Here is a 25,046-nt window from a genome sequence, read left to right on the forward strand (position 1 = left end):
TCAATGAAATCTTGTGTGCAATCTGTTAGGGTTAAACTGATATTCAGGGTGGTACAGAGATTACAGTCAAGGCTAATGTGTGTCAGAAAGAATCTACGTCTTCACTGTGAGCCATACATACATATTATGGTTATTTATTTTGTATTTTTCTGTGTTTATTCGGGAAGGGGACATCAGTGCTGTATTACAGAATCTCTTTCCTATTTCAGGCACTCTGTGCCAGTGTCAAGCACTCACACGTCAGGTATAGCACAGGTTGTTGCTTCTACACTGTCCCAACATTGTCACCTTAGCTCAGAGCTGTGCCCTTGACTGCATTAGTCTGTTTCTCAAATCAGCCATCTCATGACCTCTCTCAGGTTGGAAAATCAGGGCTAGTTTTGGTATTATGGGGCCCATGACGACATGGAATTGGGCTGGGACCACACAAACTCATTGTGTTCAAGGCACCTGACGCCAGCAGGGAATTGAGATATTATTCATCTCACTAGCTTGGGTTGGGAATTCAAAAACACATGCAAGAAATGGAAGGGCAGTGTCTAACCTCAGTTCTCCCTCACTAAATCAGATGGGCAAAAATAAAATGGCCTAACATTGAACACAATAAATGGTTTGTAGCTTAACGGAAAAGATTGCATTAAAAAAAAACAGGGGAAACCCACAGTTTCACAGCTGCTAATAGAGGATATTTCCCTTTAAAACAAAAGAAATTCTCTGTGAGTTTAAGATTCAAAAGTAAATTATATTGTTTGACGCAGGAAAAAAATGTCAATTATATAATTGGTTTCCACAAATTTTAAAATATGTTTACATTTTCCAGTCCTTGCTTTATATTTATCTAACATTTAACAAAAGCAAAGCTTCCTTTCTCGTAAGTTTTCTGCTGCCTGTGCACACAGTTTATCTCTCAAACATTCACAGTTTCATTAAAACGAGCACACACTCACACACACACTCAATTGTCTGAAATATTCTTAAAGCTGTAACTGTTTTTCTTTTACTCAGGATAAAACACAACGGTTCATATTTTATTTTACATGTTCAAGGAGATCTTTTGTCAAAGTAATTTTTTCCACATATTTCTTTAAAAAAAAAATTCAAATCCATTTTTTTTGCTCGTTTTCCAGTTCAAAGGTTATGCAATGCAAAGGATTGTCGTGCAACAGGCCCTCCCTATTTGGAGGTGGCTGCTGCATTTAATAACAGGTTAGCACTCCAATTTCTACTATGCACCTCAACATATAAAAGACACCCAATACACCATGCACTGCACGGTCCCAGTTGAATAGCATCAGGACTGTTGTTCTGTTGCTTTTGTGTTCACAGAAAAGTTATTTTTTTCTGTCAATTTAATAAAAATCTGTGAATGTGTTGCACATGTGAATGATTCTGTTTACATTATAGATTCCAACATTGTTTTAAACTACGTTGTATCTTTGCTGATACTGTCTAGTTGATCCAATATTGCTTATGAAGTGTAGTTTTCTGAAAATAAAATCTTCGGGATCTCATCCCAAAGGCACAGACGAGTTCAACCTATGTGATAACGCTGGACTTGAAATCGAGAAAAAAAAAGGCATTGAATCTAGGGCTGCTTTATATATTGGCTGGGAAAACAACTCTCTCATCTGACAAAATTATTCTTAATATAAGTGCTCTGGAATAGAATTATATCCTTTTATTTTCACTTAAGGCTCAGAGCTGTATGAAGCACTCGATTCAGATTGAGGATGCGACCTACTTGTATCAACCCTCTTCTGTGGCCTGCGGTTATATGTGGCAGCTGTAAAAAGAAATATAAAGTCAGTATAGATTTTTTTTGTAAGGGTTTCATTTATTCCACAGAAGTGCAGCATCCATCTATGATGTTTGCCTTGTGAGCTTTATCTCTGAAATTGCACAATGGATGTTGGGCAGGGTTTTCCACTAGTAGTACAATTCACCTAAAATCAGCCAAACCAGTGCAAAAAAAAATGCAGGAATTTCAAACATAAATTAGCCCAATGCAAATTGAGTTTCTGCATTCCTTTGTGCTAGTTTAAAAATCATGCTGGAAGCTGGCCCTACCTACAAAACCGGTCACTCTGCCAGATCGAATTCATCACCATTGCTTAGCTTCCGCTATTTGCCTCCATTTGCAGGCCTTTCCCCAGGTGCAAGTCATGTTTTAAAAGCTTTTAAATATCTTTTTAATTTACTAAGAAACTGCCTGCTGTACACAAGTGTAACTAATACTGTGTAACGTTTTCAGGATCATTTTCAGTTAAAATTGGCACACTCACAGGTGGTAGACTAGGCAGTCTGATTAAAAATGCTTATTTTTATGTGATAAGTCCATTTTCAGCTGGTATTATAAAGCTACGCCAGGTTACCACTCTTAAATATACCAAGGAAAATATTTTAATGCACAAGTTTTTCTGAATTATGCTCCAAACGATGCCCAATTGTGTTGATTCACGACAAATTTTATGTTGGTGATATGCAAATGAGTTTGAGCAGAAACTTGAGAGAAAACACCTTGAGACAAATGGTATTTTGAGGGCAATTTACACCTGGATTGTAGTTTGTGTCCAAAGCAGAAACTCTTGGCTGGTATGTTTCGGGTCATTGACCTAGCTCTAAATACTTTTGGCCTCTAAGTTTTAGACAATAGCCTTAGCTATCTAGTCCTTGGAAATATTTCCATTTGCCCTGATATCTTGATAAAGTATCGTAATGCACCTGGAATAACGAGACTTTTATTTGGAGGTTCTTTCAGCTACTGCCTTTATACCGCACCTCCACCACAATCTTCTCATCTTTAAAACTGGCAGAGTAACATTAAATAAAATGTTATTTTGGATTAAACAACCAATTAATAAAATATATTTACAGTAGTTAAACTTTGTTAACTTCTTATATAGCAGGAACTAATTATTTGCAACTCTATGCTTGTATATGTTGTACTTCTTCTTTTACATTGTGGATCTTTAATTCCCAAACAATTATCTGGACTTAGACATCTGTTAAATTCAAAAAGCTGCAAAGCAGATAACATGTTTATATTTGAATTGATTGACTTGGCTTCTTCCTCAAGAAAATTGGGCAAAACCAACCGAATAACTGCCATAACAATGCTTTAGATTAAACTGGAACACGACTTCTGAGATTTAAGTTTGTTTTTAACCTCTTATCTACTGTGACAGAATGAAATAAACCAAATTCCAGCTAAGTCCTGCCAAAAATGTTCAATTTATATTACAGATGCTACCATAATATCAGGAAAAGGCAAGTATTTTCAAAAGGTGAACTACCTGTCATAAATAGATGGTTTATAATTTTAATTATTTTTAGGACAACATTCCTCATTTTCTCACTGCCTCGAGGGTTTGATCCGTGGCACAGTCCAATTCCACCGGTGCTGGTTGCCCTTCCCATTTCACCCAAGTGATTGTAGTGCTGGACTTTCTTGCCTGCAGGAAAACTTGGAGAATGTACAACACTGCAAGTGTAGCCAATTATTGGTATAGCCTATGTTTTGGAAGGGACAGCCAGGACAGGCCAGATTGATATTCCTGAGTGATCTCATATAACCCCTGAAACATGCACATCACCACCACGTAATGATACAATGAAGCAGAATGCAGCCAGCATTATTCACCCTCCTAGGTTAAGGAGGTTCACAAGATCTTTAGAGCAGGTCAGATGTTCTCATCCTTCACAATACTAACCCTACAATCTTCTAATTGCAGCATCTAGCTGTTTCACGCTGATTGTGCCAGATTTCTTGTGATGGTGTAAGAAGAAATAATTGATGCCGGGGGTTGTGGGAAGAGAAGGAGGAAAAAAAAATTACATCTAAAAAACAAAGACCAGCATGAATTTCTACTTACTGTCTATGCACATTATCCTTGGCTGCTCCCACTGCCCGTCTGGCTTACATTTGATGTTGGGGAAATGGCGCTGTAAGTAGCCATCTTTACACTGATACCGTACCAAAGAGTTAATTTCAAAACGCTCTTTCTTTTTTCCAAAGGTTTTGGCATGTTCTACTACTGGAGGTTGGCCGCAAGCAACTGAAGAAAGGAAAGAAAAGGAAACTATCATTTAGAACGCCACAAGTCGTTGATGCTCTACTGTAATTTGGGGTCATCTTAGTCCAATTTCACTTAGTTGATATCACTCTTGCCTCTGCAAACACTCTCTGCCTTACTGAGGGAGTGCTGCATTGTCAAATGTAACGTCCTTCGGTAGAAGCATTGAACCAACCCCTGTCTGTTGGGTCAGGTGGATGTTAAAGATTCCATACCTCTATTTAAAAGAAGAGTGAGGAACTGTCCTGGTGTCTCAGCAGACGTTTCTCCCTCAATCAACACCAGAAAAAGACCCAGGTCAATTGGATCACTGATGATTGCGGGATCTTGCCACATGCAGAATGGCTGCTGTGCCAGCCTAGTTGACAATGATTATTGCATTTTGAAGTAATTCAGTGTATGTGACGTGCTCTTGATGTGGGATAAAGTGCTATATAAATAGAAATCTTTCAAGAAGAGAATCTGGGTATCTTTTAACAAGAAATTATGCCTGTTGTACTTTATTAATATAGATCTATATATTTATTTAGTTCCTTTTCTCTTGAAAATACCCCCTCCAACTCAAGGCTTTGTCTTCATGACAGGGTATTATTCTATGGGCAGAATTTTGGATTCTCGTCGGAGGCAACTGAGAGCGGCGTGCCTGTTTGCCGCACTTTTGGTTCGGGCAGAGCTCGGAGTGGCAGGGGGTGACGGCCACCCACCGGCAAGCAGCGGGTAGCCTATTAGGCTAATTAAATGGCCTATGTAAGGCTACTATGTAGAAGCCAAGTGGATTTTTTCAGTCAGCTTGTGAGCTCCCCATTGAGGCCGAAACACAGCCAGGGGATGGAGGCGGCCTCCCAGTGGCAGACCTGGAAGGGGGGGTGTGGGGGCAGTGCTCCATCCTGCTAGGGACACCCCCCTGCACTCAGCATGGGCTGTTGGGCCACAGCTGTAGTCACTGACTGTCCAACAGAGATGTTGCCTTTTTTAAAATCAACATCTTCTTACCTTATCTTCTGAGGGCGCCTCCATTGTGAGGTGCTGTCTCTCTCTCTCTTATATGCTTCGATAGCTCTCACCTTGGATGGTGGGGTTGCCGATGTGTCATTTCTGCAGCCTTGTGAGCATTCCCTGGCCACTAATTGGCCATCCTTACGTAAATCACGTCAGGAACCGGAAGTTCACCCAATGTCGGGATCCCGATTCCAAATCAAAAATCCAGACCTATTGGTTGAATTTTATGGATCCCGCGAGATGGTTTCGGAGATAATGGGGGCCCATTGAATTGCAACGGGAGGTGGAGGCTCATTATCTCCCAGCCGCAATGCAATTTTGTTGGAGGCGGCATAGGCTGAAGACGGCCTTCCCACCCAGAGTCTACTTGAGGCCTTCGCCACATGGGGAGGTCACCCAGTAAAATGAGGCGACCTCCCTGCCAGCGTGGGAGGCACCATCGCCATGGGCAATCTGTGGCCCATGGAGGGCCCCTGCTGGGAAACCACCCATCTTCCTGAATCCCTCTCCCCCGTACTAAACACCCCCTTCTCCCCACCCCCCTCACTGAGCCTGTCGGTCTGGCTCCAGTGATCCCCGCCTCACTTTCCTTGGGTCCATGCTCAAGCACTGGACCTGGGTCCAAGGCCTCTTGCAGTACCGGCAGTGGCCACTGCTTCCGGTGGTGCTGCTGATACTACTGTGCTACCAGGCCTGTGATTGGCCAGCAGTTCTTGGAGGCGGAATCCCCATCTTTAAAGGGCCAGGATCTCGGCGCTGGGCTATTAATTGGCCTGGTGCCATATAATCGTGCTTGTGGGGCTCCAAATGGCTGAAGCAGGGCTCCTCCTGCCTTTTCTGCCCAGTGCCGGGAGCCCCGCTGTCAGCACAAAATTCAGCCCTAGGTATGCCATTCACCCTCTGGATAAGAAAGTGACTAGAAAGATGAGGGGTGCGAATCAGATGCAAGTTGTTGGTCTCTGTGCTTGTTGAGTGAAACTCAAGTGTCTACATAATTAAATGTGGCCATTTCCATGTTTCCCTCCTACTCCTAATTGAACAGTCTCTATTATAGTTCTTGAACTTTTGAAATCCTAGTGAACCTCTGGCTCATTTTGCCCTGGGATCATAAGCTGGATAATGTTCACAATAACCCAACATTATTTGATCCCTTATAAAGGTCATGATGCCCAACTTTCAAACCACTCTACAGATTTACCATGGCTCTTTGTCTGTCTGCTACTCTGCATAGTGTGTAAATCTCTCTTTACAACTTAGCGACTCCAGTTTCGTAGCACTACGAGTCGAGATATAAGGGAACAGAATCAACCTGAAATATGTCTGGAGACAAGGAGACAGATAGATACTGTGGAGCGGGACCATTTCTATGGCAAGATGAGCTAGATGACCAACTGATGTCCCTCATTTGTATGGACGAATTAGAAATCTGTTAGCTTGATATATATACAGGATCTGCTTTATGTCCAATAATGGAGTGTGACAAAAATTAGCTTTATTAGAGGGCCCTGGAATACAGATGTAACTGCACTGGAGCATCCCAGCTTACCTGTCCCCTTCTTGCAGGTGTAAGGCAGGTGGTAATTGCATGGGACGTCATTCCATTGACCATTTTCATGCCATATCATGACAACACAATCTTCACCAGTGTTGAAAAAACTGTCAGGTTGGTTGGGTCGCCAGTTCTCATATAACTATTGAAGGGGAAAAATAAAACAGATACATCCCATCTTGAAATCCACTAACCCAACAACACCATGTCTGTACTGCAGTGTAGAGATAAAAATAAAAAAAAACCTTCAAATGTTGAAGTCCAAAATAAAAATACAATATTCTTGAAATTGAGGCTGGTATTTCAGCATCCGAAAAGATGAATTAACATTTCTTGTGGCTCCCCTTCATTTCAAAAATGTCAATTTGATTGTTGGCCTAGAGACCCTCATGTAGGGTTTCTCTGTCAGCCCGCTCTTGTGACTTCAATTATGGGGAGCAACCCTATGCATCCTGGTGTGGGGCGAGCACGATTTCAAACTGACTTGACAGCCATTCCAACACTAGCTAACCTCAGAAAATCAAGCTGCAGATGGGAAAATGTGACTACATGCTGGTTTGAAGTTGTAATGCCTTTTGCGGAGCTTCTCTAGAACACTCATCATTTACATAATTGGAGAGGAATAGCATGGACAAGACTCTACTCAAGGGTCTCCTTGACAACAATAATACAAAGAAATATCAGATAATATGAATATTTTCTCATATATAAAAAAAGTGCAGTACTTGGAACAAAAGGTACTCCCTTTTCAGGTAATTTCCTGCCATTTTAAGTCTACACTCAAAATATAAATGCAAAACTCTGTATTCCACTGAGAAGATTGGCTGGTAACCTGCTCGGAAACCAATGTTCCAATGCTGCTCTGAGTGCTAGAGAATGGGGAAAAGACAATGGTTGAATCTCCTTTCCTTGTAGCTGGTCTTCTCTCTGATCTTTCATGACGTTTGGTCAGTTAAAGAATAGCTGACTTGATTAATTATCCAATTTAAAGTCTTGCTATTTATTTCCCAATGATTTTACTGCCAGGCTTTGTATTCTCTTGGGCTAACTATTTTCAGATGAATTACATCGGATTTTGAAAAGAAAGGTAACTGCTGCAAAGAGAGAGAGAGATGGGCAAGAAATCTGGGGCCAAAACTCACCAGTGGGCTGGCATCAGACCAATGGAAATCACCCTCTATTGTCTTGTCATTCAGTCCAATCCATTGATAATCCTGGGCATGATCTGGGCACACAAGGACAGCAACAATATCAACTTCAGAGTATGACAGAAGATTTGTGGATTTATTTTCAATGCCAAATGAAATAGGTTGTGCACTGATATAGCACAACAATGTTAGAGCCAGGATTTTAACTCTTAAACAGCTGTAGCAATATAGGTTATTTTTGTGTTGAGAAACCTGGGTGAAGGGTCAGGTCCATTTAGTAGGATACCACCAAAGTTCAAAAGAGTAAGAGGGAAGATGAGCAGTTGTTAGTTGATGCTAAATTTGGGTTTTAAAAGCCTGTAGATTGTAGTGCAAAGGGAAGACTGAGGGATACAAGGAGTTCCAACATTTGAGGGATTGAGAAAAATTAGTTTGAGGAGGAAATAATGTAATGAGTCTTGAATTCAACAACGGGTGGAGGAAGAGTGTGTAGGATGGAGTATTTGGACATTAGAAACAGGAAATGATAATAGGAGAGGAGGAACATAAGAACGTGGGAATAGTTAGATGAAAAAAGACCATGGTCCATTTAGTTTGCCTTCTACTATCCTGGGAGACAACATGATGCAATGATAATGGATTTGTTGACAAATCATACCAGTCAATCTCTATCAATTAGTGTGCAATGGATGTAGGCATGAGGTGAGGAAAGCTCAGTGGTGGTAAGCTTTGTGGGGGTATAGATCCAAGACCTGTTTCTTTTAAGCAGGCTACACTTACCAGAAGGAACACTGACCATCAATGGAAGGAGACAAAAAGATTATGATAGAGACAGAGAAGGAGATTCAAGAGTAGGAGGTGCGAGAATTTGTTTTTCTTGTTTATTGTCCAGTAAATATGAATGAGGTATTTGAACAGGCTGTACATATATGGGAGAAGATGTCAAATCTTTTACAGACTTGGCCTTATATAGGAAATTGCAAGTTATTGGTGGGATTAAGTGATTGGTCTGAAAAGAGAAACCTGAGCTTCTTGGAAGCATGTTTCACGATAAAGGAGATGTGGACATTTCATTTGAGGTCAGAGGTAACATTAAGGCCAAAAATGTCAATAGATGAAGGAGGCTAACGAGTGCAGTCATCAAAGGTGAAGTGATGTAAATAGAATATGACATAACAAATGGTCCTTACTACTGCCTCAAATACTCACTGTTAACAAACTCTTGTTCCTCCGGAGTGACAATGCTGGCCAGGTGAGCTTTGTGTTCCCTGCACTGGTGCTCTGCGGCTTCCCATGTCTGTCTGTCAACAAAGTGTTTGTAGCAGTGACCCTGAAACTTAGCCCAACCAACTTCGCACTTTTGTACATCTACAGAAAAGAAATTTGGACTATTAGAGATTGCAATTCAATAGTTTATTTCTGGAGTTCAGCACCTCTCTGGAACATCAGCATATGGAAATTTGGTTTCACACCTCATGGTCGTAGACAAATCATTGCAAATCATTTAACAAGAGATGTACAATCTCCAGAGGAACTTGCCTCAAACCCCACGAATGTTGAAAAATTTAAAAACATGCTGTGAACAACAATGGACATCCTTTGCTACAATATTTTACTTATGGTAGTGTCCACGAACTTAATTGCAATGTGACTGCATGACTGTTAAGTTTAGACACTGGACAATCCCATTTCCTAATTGGAGGCTGTGATTTTGGTCATGTTAATTTGAGGTTTGGTGAATTTTCATTCACTCCCTTGAACTGTATAAAAATGAGTTCTTTCTTGACTCATAACTCATAGTGGGAAAACCCGCAGAAGCAACACAGGCTTTAGTGTTTTCCAATGCTGCTATTATATTGCCCAGACAATGTGCCTAAGTGTTATAGTCAGTATACAACAGGATACAAGCCAAGACCCAATTAACCCAGAACATAACCAGCAAGGTACTGAAAGAAGATATCAGTGACAGAACCAATTTTAAAACTGTGAGGAAAAATCAAATCTACAGAAGGTTTATAAATACACGGTTAATTTACTGTAAACTGACAATTACAAACTTTAGGCAAATCTGCAAAGATTGTTAAGAATAGAAACAAAATTTTCACCTTGACATTGCCTTGGTTCAAACGTTAAAAGGGGCAAAGAGAGGGATTGATCTTTGCTTCTCCAGTCCTCCAGCACTAATAGTTGTTACCTGTTATATTTTAATCTAATGGCTACACTAATGTCTTGTCCTGTTGTACTTGCTACTTAGTCCATGCGGGAAACTAATAGTGAACTGGTGGGATGGTGCATTGGATGACTTGAATGGAAAAGTGACAATGGGTGGACAGTTTCAGGAGGTGGCAAAGGGAAATACCAAGATCTTGTGGTGCCAATTACAGATCTGATTATGACTGACTAGGTATGTTAGAATTGCTGTCAGTAGGAAATAGACCATTGAACTGTTGAAGCCCAAATGCTTATAAACATAGTACTATTGTTTGCAAAGTGGACATTGGAAGATAAACCCTCGCTCATTTGAATTCTTATCATATTAGGAAGAGGTGTCCATTAACATATTCAGAAAGAAATGATAATGTTCCATCTTTACAATAGTCCAGCAACAATTCACAGCTGCGATTATTCACAAAAAGCAATTTAGCTTGTTAGTTGGTGTAAAAGTGAGGGAGGTTGTATAAAAAGTGGCTAACTCACCAATCTGTCAACCTTGCTCCTACCTGCATGGCAAGAGTGCCCAGAATCTCAGTACTGCTTTTACCGAGAAAGCGAAAGTATTATTTTGGTCTGTGCTGGAGAGGAAAGCACCAGTTTCAGGCTCAAAATGACATTAACGATGGTGAAACACCATGTTAGTGCCATTGGATCATGGTGAAAATTTTGCCAAAAAAAGGTCTACAAAGAATATGAGTAGGAAAATGAAAAAACTGTTATAAAGGTTTGACTTTTGAGCAGCTTTTTAAAGATTTAGGTGATCTTCAATAGTTTGTTCACAACACAGTTTTTATGAAGTTAAAGAAGGGACAAATTTGAATCATTGAGGTTGGATGAGGAATGAGAGCACCTCATGTCAGCATTACTCCGTGTAGCTTTCATGGTTGTTAACTGCAAAATGCCCTTAATTTTTCTGCTACATTATTCACGTATCTAACAAGACCTCAGAACTTCTTGGCCAGTGGGATTCTTGGTCGCTATAGCATTCATTATGGGCTCAGGTTGTTGAATTAGGGGCAAATTAAGGAACATTAAGGTTCTATCTTGCATTATGGATGCAAAAACTCAAAGTTCAATTAAGGGGATATTGCCAGCAAGAAATCCCAGCTTACAAGCCACTATTTCCTATGTAGAAAGAGTGGATGCTTTGGGAATATCAAAGATGACAATGGACATGCAGTTGGTTGACATTTATGGGATCATTTATACCATCTTGTCTTTTTTCCTTTCCCCTCCCCTTCGATAATAATGACACTCAAGTGGCTATTCTTCACACGTGAGCATTAGCAAGCTATTTAACTGAAGGGTCACAGCTGAGCCCCATCCTTTCTTCACTCATTATTCATATAAAATATTCTCCAATATAGGATCACAGGATAGTAATAAGAAGAACTAGTGGGAGAATTTTCCCTGTCTAGCACAAGGTTGCAGAGCCAAAAGCCACATCCAATCACTGCTCTAGACGAGGTCTAACATGTCTCTATGGTAATTTAGTAAATATACCATTGCTGGAGCCACTAAGTCCCAGCCAAGGCCTTTACAAACTTTAACCCTATCTTCAACCAGTGTTGAAGTTCCCCTATGTTTTGTTGGATTCTAATTGAGATGCTCAATGCGCTAGTGTCCATAAACTGAGAGCACCATCTTAGAGGACAATTGATAGGCCAATAACTGGTCAGCTGTGGAGAAAAGCACAACATCTATTTATCAATTCTGAATCACCACTCAGTGTAGCTGTGACAAGATCAAGTGATCACTCTTTCCTGATCAAGAGCAGCACTGATGAGTTAGAACACTAGAAATCATTCCTTTCAAATAAATAAACAGGAATGGGATCATACCTTTCAAACAGTTGTTACCTCATACCTACTCTCCACTCTCCCTGTATTCCAACCAGTTTTACTGCAGGATAACAAGTCAGAAATCATTGATCACAATGACTGTTTAAGACTTTTTTTTGGAAGAGGAGTCCAACTCAAAAAATGAAGTGATGATGAGATAATAAATCTTTTCTGAATTGAACAAAGACCCATGGAATATTGGACAAAATATGTCATGTGTCGTTAGTAGCCTATAAGCAATCTTTGCCATCCTAGAGGTAGATTGTTACAGAGTTGCTAAACCTATTAGAACATAAGAACTAGGAGCAGGAGTAGGCAATTCAGTCCCTTGAGCCCGCTCCGCCATTCAATATGATCATGGCTGATCTCATCTCGGCCTCAACTCCACTTTCCTGCCCGTTCTCCATAACCCTTTAACCCTTTATTAATTAAAACTCTGTCTATCTCCTCCTTAAATTTACTCAATGTTCCAGCATCTACTGCACTCTGGGGTAGTGAATTCCACTGACTCACAACCCTTTGAGAGAATTTCTCCTCATCTCTGTTTTAAATCTACTACCCCTTATCCTAAAACTATGACCTCTTGTTCTAGATTGCCCCACCAGAGGAAACATCCTCTCTACGTCTACTTTGTCAATCCCCTTAATCATCTTATATACCTCGATTAGATCTCCTCTCATTCTACTGAACTCTAGAGAGTAAAGGCCTAAACTGCTCAATTTCTCTTCATAAGACAAATCCCTCATCTCTGGAATCAATCGAGTGAACCTCCTCTGAACTGCCTCCAATGCAACTACATCCCTCCTCAAGTAAGGGGACCAAAACTGTACGCAATACTTCAGGTGCGGTCTCACTAATGCCTTGTACAGTTGCAGCAACACTTCCCTACTTTTATACTCTATTCCTTTAGCAATAAATGCCAAAATTCCATTTGCCTTCCTTATTACCTGCTGCACCTGCATACTAGTTTTCTGCGATTCATGCACAAGGACACCCAGATCCCTCTGCACCGAAGCACTCTGAGGTTTCTCTCCATTTAGATAGTAATTTGCCTTTCTATTGTTCCGACCAAAATAGATAACCTCACACTTATCCACGTTAAACTCCATCTGCCAAATATTGGCCCATTCACCTAACCTATCCATATCCATTTGTAAATTTCTTATTTCTTTCTTGCAACTTACTATTCCACCTATTTTAGTGTCATCTGCAAATTTGGCTATAGTAATTTCTGTCCCTGCATCCAAGTCATTAATATAGATTGTAAATAGTTGGGGCCCGAGGACCGAACCCTATGGCACCCCACTCGTTACATCTTGCCAACCAGAAAAGGATCCATTTATCCCAACTCTCTGTTTTCTGTTGGTTAGCCAATCCTCTATCCAAGCTAATAAATTGCCCCAACCCATGTGATCCTACCTTGCATATTAGCCTTTTGTGCGGCACCTTATCAAATGCCTTCTGGAAATCCAGATATACTACATCTACAGGATCCCCATTACCCACTTTACTTGTTACATCTTCGAAGAACTCTAGCAAATTAATCAATTGAAAGATGATTTTATGGGTATATAATATATAACCCAATATCCTTTAGGATATATATTGGGCTAGCTACAGCTTTGCTCTGTAAAGAGGAGCAAAGCAGCTTTTGTTCCAAGTAGATCAGAAATGTACAGCAGCTTTCCTATGCCTTGGTGGGTTAATGCACGTGGGGTGTGATGTGGAGCCACAAAGAATGGGAAGGTCCCAGGTTTGATTTGCTGCTCTATGCCAACTATGTTGATCTCATCTAGAGCCCCACTAAGGACAGTGGGTGTTATAATTGGCCTGAGTGCCCTGGACAGAATAAGGAAAAAAATCAAGGATGAACAATGGACACTTGAGGCAACAGAGGGCTGGAAGAATGAATGGGGTTGTTTGCCAGCATGATTCAGCATCCTCAGGAGAGAAGGGCGCAAATGAAGAGCAGAAATGAGCAGAGCCGAGATACAGGTCATAAACTACAATAACTGATCTCTTCAGAGGTCCATTCCAGCCCAGTTAAAGTTAAAAAAGCTTATTCACCTGTTAGACAAATTTACTGATAAGATTGCCACAGCTTAGCTTAGACATGAATCAGAGGTCAAACAAAACCTCTTCACTATCTCAGTAGGTCAAACCTTGAACTTCAGGTGACTCAATGAAGAACTTGGCAATCAAGGAGTTGCCCATGTTTCTCACTATGTGAAGTCCTGCATTTTATAAGTCTGGACTTTGCCAGTGTTAATGTTTCAGGTCTAGTGACCTTTCACCAGAACCTGTCACAGACCTGAAACATTAACTTTGTTTCACTCTCCACAGATGCTGTCAGAGCTGCTGAGTATTTCCAGCATTTCCTGTTTTTATTTCAGATCTCCAGCAACCGCAGTAGTTTGCTTTTGTTTTGGACTTCACCACTGAACTGTGACGCCACTTAGAGTGAAGCTTCTCAGTTGGATAGAATAGAGTTTCACTGCAAATTGACTAAGACAATCACTGGACTATCTTTTTGCCTTGGCGGGATCTTCTTGGTACGGAGTAGATTGTTTCCATACAATGAATAATACCAGCTGATCCTCCAAGTGCAGTAAATATTACCACAGTTGTGCACAAACAATCAGAAAAAGAAAATCACCTTTGGGTCCTTAAGAATAAAGGAGCAGATTAGTTAGAAGAAAAGAATACAGTGAAAGTCAAACCCAGAACAAGTTGCCCACCCTAAATTGGGCTAGCCTTTGTAAGCTGTTAGTAAAATTAGCTGAAGCCACTTTCTCGTACCAACTTCACAGAGGTCCCCTCCATAGCTGGGCAGGCACAAGCATTTGAAAGAGTCGATGCCATCGATACAGGTAGCTCCATTCAGACAAGGGCTCGAGTGGCACTCGTCAATGTCTGCAAGAAATCAAGTTCTGCCATTAGGATTTCAAGCAGGGAATTCTTTAACAGGTTGGGGAGGAAGAGAAAGAGGGTTCCTCTCTGCCCTTATTCTGAAGGCATCCATTTGCTGCCGTATTCAATTTTATTGCTGTAACTACCTTTGAGAAACTGAGCAATCGGAAACTAATACCTACTGGTTGCTTGACGGAATCCCTGAACAGGTCGGCTATCACTTTCAGCTTTAATTCATTTCTTCCATAGACCTTCCTTTATTATATGTAATGGTTGATCAAGATCTTTCTCCTCTCACCTTCAGTTATGTCCTGTCTCCCTGGCAGACCTACGTGTTTTCACTGTGCTTACTTTTTTCTTGGGAAATGGGTACTTGAAACAGGCACAGACTAGTCCACGATTTCTGATGCCAAGTGGTCAGAAGTCAGAAGTGATGCCTTTGAACCAGAGAGGAAACAAGTCATACTCACTGATATTTTCCACCTTGAGTTGCTGTTAACTAGCTAAGCCTTTCAGCTGGCTTGGACAAGTCTTCTGTTAGACTTCCTTCTTTTAGAGTACCAGTTGAACAGACTGTTTGCTAAATATGTCAACTAACTGCTTTTGAGCTGACTAATTCAATCAGCTCGGACAGGGACAATTTAGAACAATTTGTTCAAACTAGTTTTTAATTGAATTGTACTGGAATAGCTGGCACATTTGAGTGTCAGGATCATTGAGATTTTAAACTCACCATATTTAAATTTCTCAGATTTTAAAAAATTCACTACAGCTTTTGAGCTGATCTAGATAAGGGATGTGATGGGGAATGGAACTAATTGATAATTGTTATAGAGAACCAGCACAGGCACAATGGGTCAAATGGCCTCCTTCTGTGCTGTACGATTCTATGTTTTGGACATCCAGTGTCAGCATTAAGCATTCCTTTATCCTTTTCGTAGATATAGAGTAAAACTCCCGCTACAGTGCCTCACACCAGGAATAGAGAAGTATCCCCTGCTACACCAGTGTGATATTTTCCATTTCTCACCTAAACCAGCCTGTGGTTTTCTCCATAAATTGTGGATTGTCAATTTATAGCCAATTAGTACTAAGGGCCAGTACAGAAGTACACCTGTCTGAACATGGACCCAGAAGTAAAAGTCCAGTGTCTTTTTTTGGATCTTGTATAATGAATGGCTAAAGTGGGAGCCTTAGTATCAGCAATACAGACCCATAAAAGCCTTTTGGATTTATTTCTTCTTTATCTGCTACTGGTTTTGAATATTTTTATATAAACAGTGAATTGGATAAACTGCTGGAAACCAATTTACTGAGCTTAACAGCATATGAAGGAGCTGTGCTCAATTTTTGGCCATTAGTGCAGGTAAATAACTAATCTTGGGGAAAACCTGTTCTGACCACTTTGGGGTACGGTTAGTGGAAACAAGCAAATGTTTGCAATGTCACTAACTATACTGACCAGAGGAGATTCCCACAAACAATTAGAGCAATTACTATTCCTCATGGTTTCAATGCATGTGTTAATTTAGCTGTCTTGGTTTATTGGTGCCTTGTTCCTCACTGAGGGTTTCAACATTCACTGTTTAATGGAAAACCCATTTTATAATTAGTGCAAACGGACAGAGATGTTTTTCAAAGTCCTTTTGAATGGTCTTATCTTCAGAATGAAGTCTGCTAAGACTCAATCTCTTCAGAGGTCTCTGAATGGAGCTCTGATATTGGTGGAAATGCTTTGCCTCTCCCAATGACAGAGTGCGGGCACTACCCAATTTTATATTCAACATTTGTGGAGATGGGATGGTGTGTGTAGAGACATTGTCCTTTCAACCTTTGGGACCTGGGTTTGAATCTTTCTACTCATTATTTTTATTCACTCACAGGATATGGGTGTACAAGGCCAGCATTTATTTCCCATTCCTAATTGCCTTTTAGAAAGTGATGGTCAGCTGCCTAGGCTTGCTAGACCATTTTAGCGGGAAGTTAAGAGCCAAGCACATTGCTGTATGTCTGGAGTCACATATCAGCCAGGCTGGGTAAGGACATTAGTGAACCAGTTGTAAAGGTCTGCAAAGGAAACTGGACCGAGCCCGAATCTTGGCCTGGAAGTGCGACCCGACCCGACCCGAACCCGAAACATGTCGTCGGGGGTTGAGTTGGGTAGCAGGCCTGTACATCAGTACACGACGATATGTGTCGGGTTTGGGTCAGGTCGGGTTGTACGTCCGGGTCCGGCATTTGGGCTTGGTCAGATTTCCTTTGCAGACCTTTAACCAGTTGAGCTTTTCCAACAATCCAGTAGTTCTGTGGTTACCATTACTGATACTAACTTTTTATTCCAGATTTATTTAATTAAACTTAAATTCTCCAGCTGCCATGGTGGGGTTTGAACTCATGTCCTTGAATCATTAGCTCAGGCCACCAGATTACTAGTCTAGTTACAGAACCACTCTGCTACCATCCCCCTTAAAATACAAAGTGAAATAAATACCTAAATGGAATGTTACCTCCCCCTGCCCCCCGGCACAGATTTGACAATCTCTTTGGGAAAGGCCACATGGGTGGCTGGTGTGAAAATCAGAAAATGCCAGCAGAGATACTGGGGCTGAAAGACATTGTAGGGACAGAGTAGAAAGGGATTCACTCTGTATCTAAACTGTGAAGAATTTGACCTGGGGCTTGTTTAATGTTGACATTGGAAAACTATAAATCTTTCATCTTAATGAGCATAAAACTCACCATTTTTTAAAAACAAAATAAAAAGCCTAATTCACGAAATTTTTCAATTTCCTAGTCAGTATAGGAATTCCACAACTGGTGGGGAGTGTAGGGAATTTTCTGCCTAAATGACAACGGGGAGGGGGGGTGGGGTGGTTGCAAGGTGGGGCAGGGTAGTTGCAGTGGTGTTTATGCTGATGTTATTAAACTCCACAGCCAATGGGCCAAAACAAAAAGAGGCCATTGTATGGAGCGATGCAAAATGACTTTCATCATGGTAGGGGGTCCCACATTTGGTCTGAGTATTTCTGAGTTAGGGAAACAGAAAAACCATCCTTGGTTCCCATTGCCGATTACAATCCCGTGACTTATCACTGAAAAGCGTGTCTGTTCAGAGTCAGGTAAAGGGAGAATCAGCTTGGCTATAATGACCCCACATTGGAATAACCTGCAGACAGTAACTGCCCAAGTCCGTTCATTGAGAGAAGCTATCAAAGGCATTTATAGAATTTCCCCCCTTCTCCCACTGTTGCACAAATCAGACTGACAGGGGTAACGGTAAAAGGCATTTCATAGGAGGAAAATGTTGAAAATAATTGGGCTTAGTCATGTGAACGTGTGCCTATGAACATGTTCCCACCGCAACGTCACCTGGGAACTAAATAATTTTGTTCTTGCCTTGCCTACATCTGTTGAAGCTACACCCAGCTTGCTTCTCTTTAGCAGCACCATAACAAATGGTTCAAGATGGAGGCCGACAGAAAAGTATAAAGAGTGTTCCCCTTTCATTAGTATCTACTAAAAGCAGACTGTTACTGTTTTGCAAGAGAGCTTAGAAATAAAGAAGAATGGGACCAAGAGCATAGTTAGCAATCAAAATGCGACTACTTAGACTTTAAGGCTAATGGCACTGGGGGTGAAATGCAGCAGGTGACTTTTAGCCTGCAGCATCGTAAAATTTTTTGAAGCCAATTCATTTCACTAGCATACCGTAGGTAAACATTCAAGATTGGATACAAAGGTTTTGGAAAGATACAACAAAGCAAAAGCAGCAATTAGGCAATGTATAGTAGCTAGTCAAACAGTTGAGTTTTAGTGTCCCTAAATGTCACAACAGTATGTTCTTCTTCACAAATGGAATTAGGTGAAGAGATAAATTTCTCTACCTGCAATGCTCTTTTGGTTGTGTAACAGGGGAGTTTGAGTCGAGTTGCCATGTTACATTATGGTGACAACCTCATTGAACCCTATACTTACAGCCAGAAGATATTGTGGACACTCACAGTCTGGACTTGTATTTCCAGTCAAAACCTTTGTATCTCAATCAACTCGTGAGCTGCGAACAATTAGACATTTTCATAACGAAATGCAAAGAAACTAAATTTTGCAAAGTGAGTGACCCCAATTTTATCTGAAAACAACCAGGGAGGGGTTACAGCTCCAATTCCCCAACCCAGACTCAAGAATGAATGCTTTTGACTGTGCTTTTCCATGCTGCAATGCATTAAAGAGTCTTCATCTTCATGAAACAAAGAATTTAGCAAAAGAAAGACAGATTTGCATTTATATAGCACCTTTCCCAACCCTCTGACAGGTGAGTTGGCATATCAATTTGCAGCATTCTTGTTGTAGAAAAAAAAATGAAAGGTTGCAAGATTTACATTCAAATTTCATCAATCTCCACTGAGCTTTGGGTGGATCTATCCAGAATAATCCAACTCAAACAAGGGAGACGGATCCCAGTGCAAGGGCTACCGGTGAGCATCGATACTACAAAAACTGGATTATTTAAAACGTTACTGCTGGAATTGGATAAAATATCTTGCATCCATTTCTAAAATATTTTCTGTTTGGTTGACTTCCATTTTATATTTTGTGACCACGAACAACAATGGAAAGAAATTGTCGACGTTAGTAGATTTTTCCAACTCAGTCTTAATCTGTTGTTTAGCCAGTGCTGGGATACGCAATTCTAATACATTCCTGACATCATTGTGGGATGTGCTTCCATCATTTTGGACCTATTGTGTGCAGCTCCATCTTTAATAGCATTGGTAAGAATGACAGAAGGATCCATTAGACCTGCCCCTTGCACACATTTGATACTATTTATAAAATCCAAATGGGGATTTGAACCCTCGGATCACACCTTAATGCTTTGTTACCTTAGCCATCCAGTTCCAGATGGTCCACACTCATGAGTTATAGAGTGGTATAGAAATGTTCTGATGGATCTTCCTATTCTTCATGGAACTAAGCATACTTACCATTTGTAATTGTCATTAACTTGAAGAACTCATAAGATAATTCTTCCCCATTTAACATCAGTATTGGGCTCCAAAATTATAATCTTGGGTAAAACGCTTCCGTAAAATCCATTGGAATAAATCCTGCCTTAGTTTCACACTTGTGCAGCGCTTGATTGGCCCTTGTACCTTTTAGAACATTACAGCGCAGTACAGGCCCTTCGGCCCTCGATGTTGCACCGACCTGTGAAACCATCTGACCTACACTATTCCATTTTCATCCATATGTCTATCCAATGACCACTTAAATGCCCTTAAAGTTGGCGAGTCTACTACTGTTGCAGGCAGGGCGTTCCACGCCCCTACTACTCTCTGAGTAAAGAAACTACCTCTAACATCTGTCCTATATCTATCACCCCTCAACTTAAAGCTATGTCTCCTCGTGTTTGCCATCACCATCCGAGGAAAAAGACTCTCACTATCCACCCTAACTAACCCACTGATTATCTTATATGTCTCTATTAAGTCACCTCTCCTCCTCCTTCTCTCCAACGAAAACAACCTCAAGTCCCTCAGCCTTTCCTCGTAAGACCTTCCCTCCATACCAGGCAACATCCTAGTAAATCTCCTCTGCACCCTTTCCAAAGCTTCCACATCCTTCCTATAATGCGGTGACCAGAACTGCACGCAATACTCCAGGTGCGGTCTCACCAGAGATTTGTACAGCTGCAGCATGACCTTGTGGCTCCGAAACTCGATCCCCCTACTAATAAAAGCTAACACACCATATGCCTTCTTAACAGCCCTATTAACCTGGGTAGCAACTTTCAGGGATTTATGTACCTGGACACCAAGATCTCTCTGTTCATCTACACTACCAAGAATCTTCCCATTAGCCCAGTACTCTGCATTCCTGTTACTCCTTCCAAAGTGAATCACCTCACACTTTTCCGCATTAAACTCCATTTGCCATCTCTCAGCCCAGCTCTGCAGCCTATCTATGTCCCTCTGTACCCTACAACATCCTTCGGCACTATCCACAACTCCACCGACCTTAGTGTCATCCGCAAATTTACTAACCCACCCTTCTACACCCTCTTCCAGGTCATTTATAAAAATGACAAACAGCAGTGGCCCCAAAACAGATCCTTGTGGTACACCACTAGTAACTAAACTCCAGGATGAACATTTGCCATCAACCACCACCCTCTGTCTTCTTTCAGCTAGCCAATTTCTGATCCAAAGCTCTAAATCACCTTCAACCCCATACTTCCGTATTTTCTGCAATAGCCTACCGTGGGGAACCTTATCAAACGCCTTACTGAAATCCATATACACCACATCCACTGCTTTACCCTCATCCACCTGTTTGGTCACCTTCTCGAAAAACTCAATAAGGTTTGTGAGGCACGACCTACCCTTCACAAAACCGTGCTGACTATCGCTAATGAACTTATTCTTTTCAAGATGATTATAAATCCTGTCTCTTATAACCTTTTCCAACATTTTACCCACAACCGAAGTAAGGCTCACAGGTCTATAATTACCAGGGCTGTCTCTGCTCCCCTTCTTGAAAAAGGGGACAACATTTGCTATCCTCCAGTCTTCCGGCACTATTCCTGTCGACAATGACGACATAAAGATCAAGGACAAAGGCTCTGCAATCTCCTCCCTGGCTTCCCAGAGAATCCTAGGATAAATCCCATCTAGCCCAGGGGACTTATCTATTTTCACACTTTCCAAAATTGCTAACACCTCCTCCTTGTGAACTTCAATCCCATCTAGCCTATGCCGACCTATGAACAATGATAGACAGCAAAAGATCCACTGATCCATCCAGTCTGTCCCATTGGCATTTAGAAAGACGGAATGCTCTTGTCGTAGATATAGAGCAATGACCAGTTAGCACACGCACCTGATTGCCTGCAATTTATTCTAGATGTAGTGTCCTATTTTACTGTATTGACTCCCTGCACCGGCATTAACTTGTACAGCAGCAGCACCATGAATTAAATGAGCAGGCACTACAAGCGCTAAGACTGTACTGTGTCTGGTAAAGCAGAAACGGAATTCACCATGTTTTGTGTCCGCTGACAGATGGAGCAGTTTCTAGCCCCCGCACTACAGGCCAGCCATGGTTGTTTTCACCTTCTGGCCTCATTCTATCTTCTGCAGCCAATGGAGAGGTATGGGAGATAGGAAAGAGGGAAAGAGCAACAACAAAGTATTGACCAATGTTGTGAAGTTGACATTGTGAATGGGTCCTTTCTATAGCACTAGTAAGCTGGTGCAGTCACACCTCCTGAAGTTGGATTAATGATATGAATAGGACACAAGTCGCATTGAACCGCACAATTAAGCCATCCCTCACTTACACTTTAAGCCATGAGCAGAGTGCAGTGGTAAAACCTTGGTAAATATTTATTGTTGAGGACACTGTCCCTTTAAATCCATCCAGAGAAAAACTGATGGAATCAAGCGTGATTCGTTCTTAGACACATCAGTCAAAGATGTCTCCCTTTGGATATGGATGAACAGAAATACACAAACACAAAAAATGATTGGAATATTTATTTTATTTTCATTTATGTTTGCCAACGATGAATTTATTTCTTCCTCTCTTGCTGCCCCGCTCTATATTTGTAGCATATGGAAATATTGAGAACTAAACCATTAAATTTACAAAGTGGGGTCAGGGACATCGCACTTGTGGCCAACTGGCCTTGGCCACAGCACACAATGCAAACACAGTGCCTCAAGAATTCTCTATCCCTTCTATATTTTCCTGTGTTTGTTGATTTACTAGCTTGTAAATCTTGTTGCTATGTACTTTTGAAAAAAAAAACATGCTCTTTAATGACAGCACAATTTTCCTTTGAGTGTGTCAGTATTTGCAGGGGGTCCTTACAGAGGGAGACCAAAGATTATGTCAGTATTTGAGTCCAGAGATTCCTCAGGAACATGTCAACACTTTCAATGGATCCCCATTCTCTTTGGGAGATACTACATGATACTACATGAGATCTGGAATAACTGCAAAGTGTTGGAGACCATAGCAACAGCCTGGAGTTCCTCAGCGATGAATGAAAGTTGATAGTACTGCACCACCACCTTGTGGTCAAGAGAGGCACTGACAGTAATTCTTAGCAGAAATTGAAGTTTGAACATTTTAATGTAAATCTATTCAACAATAACAACTTATATTTATATAGCACCTTTTACGTAATAAAGCATCCCAAGGCACTTCAGAGGAGCATTATAAAACTAAATATGACACCAAGCCACAATAGGAGATATTGGGTCAGATCACCAAAAAGCTTGATCAAACATAAAGGTTTTAACAAATGTTTAAAGAAGGAAAGTGAGGTGGAGAGATGAAAAGTCGTAGGGAGGGTATTCCAGAGCTTGGGGTCTAGGCAACTGAAGGTGCGGCCACCAATGGTGGAGCGATTAAAATCAGGGATGCCACAAGAGACCAGAATTAGAGGAGTGCAGGTATCTCTGAGGGTTGTGGGGCTGGAGGAGATTACAGAAATAGGGAGAGTCGAGGCCATGGAGGGATTTGAAAACAAGAATGAGAATTTAAAAATCAAAACCTTGCTTGACCGGGAGCCAATGTAGGTCAACGAGCACAGGGGTGATAGGGGAACGGGACTTGGTGCGAGTTAAGACACGGGCAGCAGAGTTTTGGATGACCTCACGTTTACGGAGAGTAGAATGTGGGAGACCAGCCAGGAGTACATTGGAATAGTCAAGTCTAGAGGTAATGAAGGCATGAATGAAGGTTTCAGCAGCAGTGAGCTGAGACAGGGTGAAGTCGGGCAATGTTATGGAGGTGGAAATAAGCGGCCTTAGAGTTGGGATGAATATGAGGTCGGAAGCTCATCTCGGGGTCAAATGTGACACCAAGGTTACAAACAGCCTGGTTTAATCTCAGACTCTTGCCAGGGATAGGAACAGAGTCAATAGCTAGAGAATGATGTTTTGAATGTGGACTGAAAACAATGGCTTCAATCTTTCCAATCTTTTTTGGAGGAAATTTTTGCTCATCCAGTACTGGATGTCAGATAAGCAGGCTGACAATTTAGCAACAGTAGTGGAGTCGTTGAGCAGCAGTGATAAGGCAGAGCTGGGTGTCACCAGTGTACATGTGAAAACTAATGTCGTGCTTTTGGATGATGTCACTGAGGGGCAGCATGTAGACGAGAAATAGGAGGGGGCCATGGATAGATCCTTGGGGGTCACACAGGTAACGGTGTGGGAGCAGGAGGAGAAGCCATTGCAAGTGATTCTCTGGCTATGATTAGATAGATAAGAATGGAACCATGTGAGAGCAGTCCCACTCAGCTGGACAACAGTGGAGAGGCGGTGGAGGGGGAAGGTCTGGTCAACCATGTCAAAGGCTGCAGACAGGTTGAGACAGACGAGGAGGGAAAGTTTACCTTTGTCACAGTCACATAGGATGTCATTTGTGACTTTGATAAGAGCTGTTTTGTTACTGTGACAGGGGCAGGAACCTGATTAGAGGGATTCCAACATGGAGTTCTGGCAAAGATGGGAACAGATTTGGGAAGTGACAACAGGTTCAAGGACTTTGGTTCACAAGATAAATACCAGATGGGGAGGCCATTCAGCCTCTCTCCACTCCAGGAAGAACACAACATCAAACTGTTCCTTAAAAATGTTCTCTAGCTTCCTGCCTCATTACTCTACTCAGAAATTCATTTCTTGTATTGCTCACTGTGTAAAGAAAAACTTCCTGATATCGGTACTAAATTTGTAGTTTACTCGTTTGAAACAGTTTCTCCTTGTCGTACTGTCTTGGTTTAGTTTGAAGTTGTGTTCTGGTTTTTACACTGTTTGTTATTACATATCTCTCTGTAAGATCACCTTCAAATCACTTCCTTTCAAGGCTTAAAAGCCCAAGTTTCTTTAACATTTCTTCAAAACTCAGTCTTCTGAAACTAGGAATCAGTCTCCTCTGAACTATCTCCAGGGTTGGACTATCTCCCTGTATCTTGGTGACTGGGATTGATACAAAGTGTCGTCTACTGTAGTGTATTGTTCATCCGAGGCCACTGTACATGCTTGGTGTAGCATGTGCAGCGTACCACTTGAGGGAGTCGATAATAAAGTTTCAGGTTTACAGCAGCAATCCAGAGGGTAGTGCCATGTGTTTCTTCCTGAGATTTACAATAGCAGATTTACAATGTGAGATCTTACCATCTACCCAATTGTTGATGTGTTGAAGATATACTGCATTAACTGCATTCTATACCCAAGCTGAACTGACCATTATAATTGAAATTGATATTTGTGCTGCAGCTGCAACTGCCACACTGAACATG

General features: G+C 41.3%; 1 protein-coding gene across 1 annotated transcript in view; it reads right to left on the reverse strand.

The window, feature by feature from the left end:
* Window positions 1–1,688: 1,688 nt before the first annotated feature.
* The window catches only part of acana (aggrecan a), a 48,911-nt gene continuing 25,553 nt past the window's right edge, over window positions 1,689–25,046 (reverse strand). The window contains exons 14-19 of the mRNA XM_068017640.1: window positions 14,624–14,737; window positions 8,979–9,137; window positions 7,764–7,846; window positions 6,619–6,763; window positions 3,873–4,055; window positions 1,689–1,783 (exon numbers count right to left, since the gene is read on the reverse strand). Of these exons, the coding sequence (XP_067873741.1) occupies window positions 1,689–1,783; window positions 3,873–4,055; window positions 6,619–6,763; window positions 7,764–7,846; window positions 8,979–9,137; window positions 14,624–14,737 (779 nt within the window). The remainder of the gene's footprint in view (window positions 1,784–3,872; window positions 4,056–6,618; window positions 6,764–7,763; window positions 7,847–8,978; window positions 9,138–14,623; window positions 14,738–25,046) is intronic.

Source organism: Heterodontus francisci, chromosome 38, assembly GCF_036365525.1.
Source record: "Heterodontus francisci isolate sHetFra1 chromosome 38, sHetFra1.hap1, whole genome shotgun sequence".
NCBI classification, from domain to species: domain Eukaryota; kingdom Metazoa; phylum Chordata; class Chondrichthyes; order Heterodontiformes; family Heterodontidae; genus Heterodontus; species Heterodontus francisci.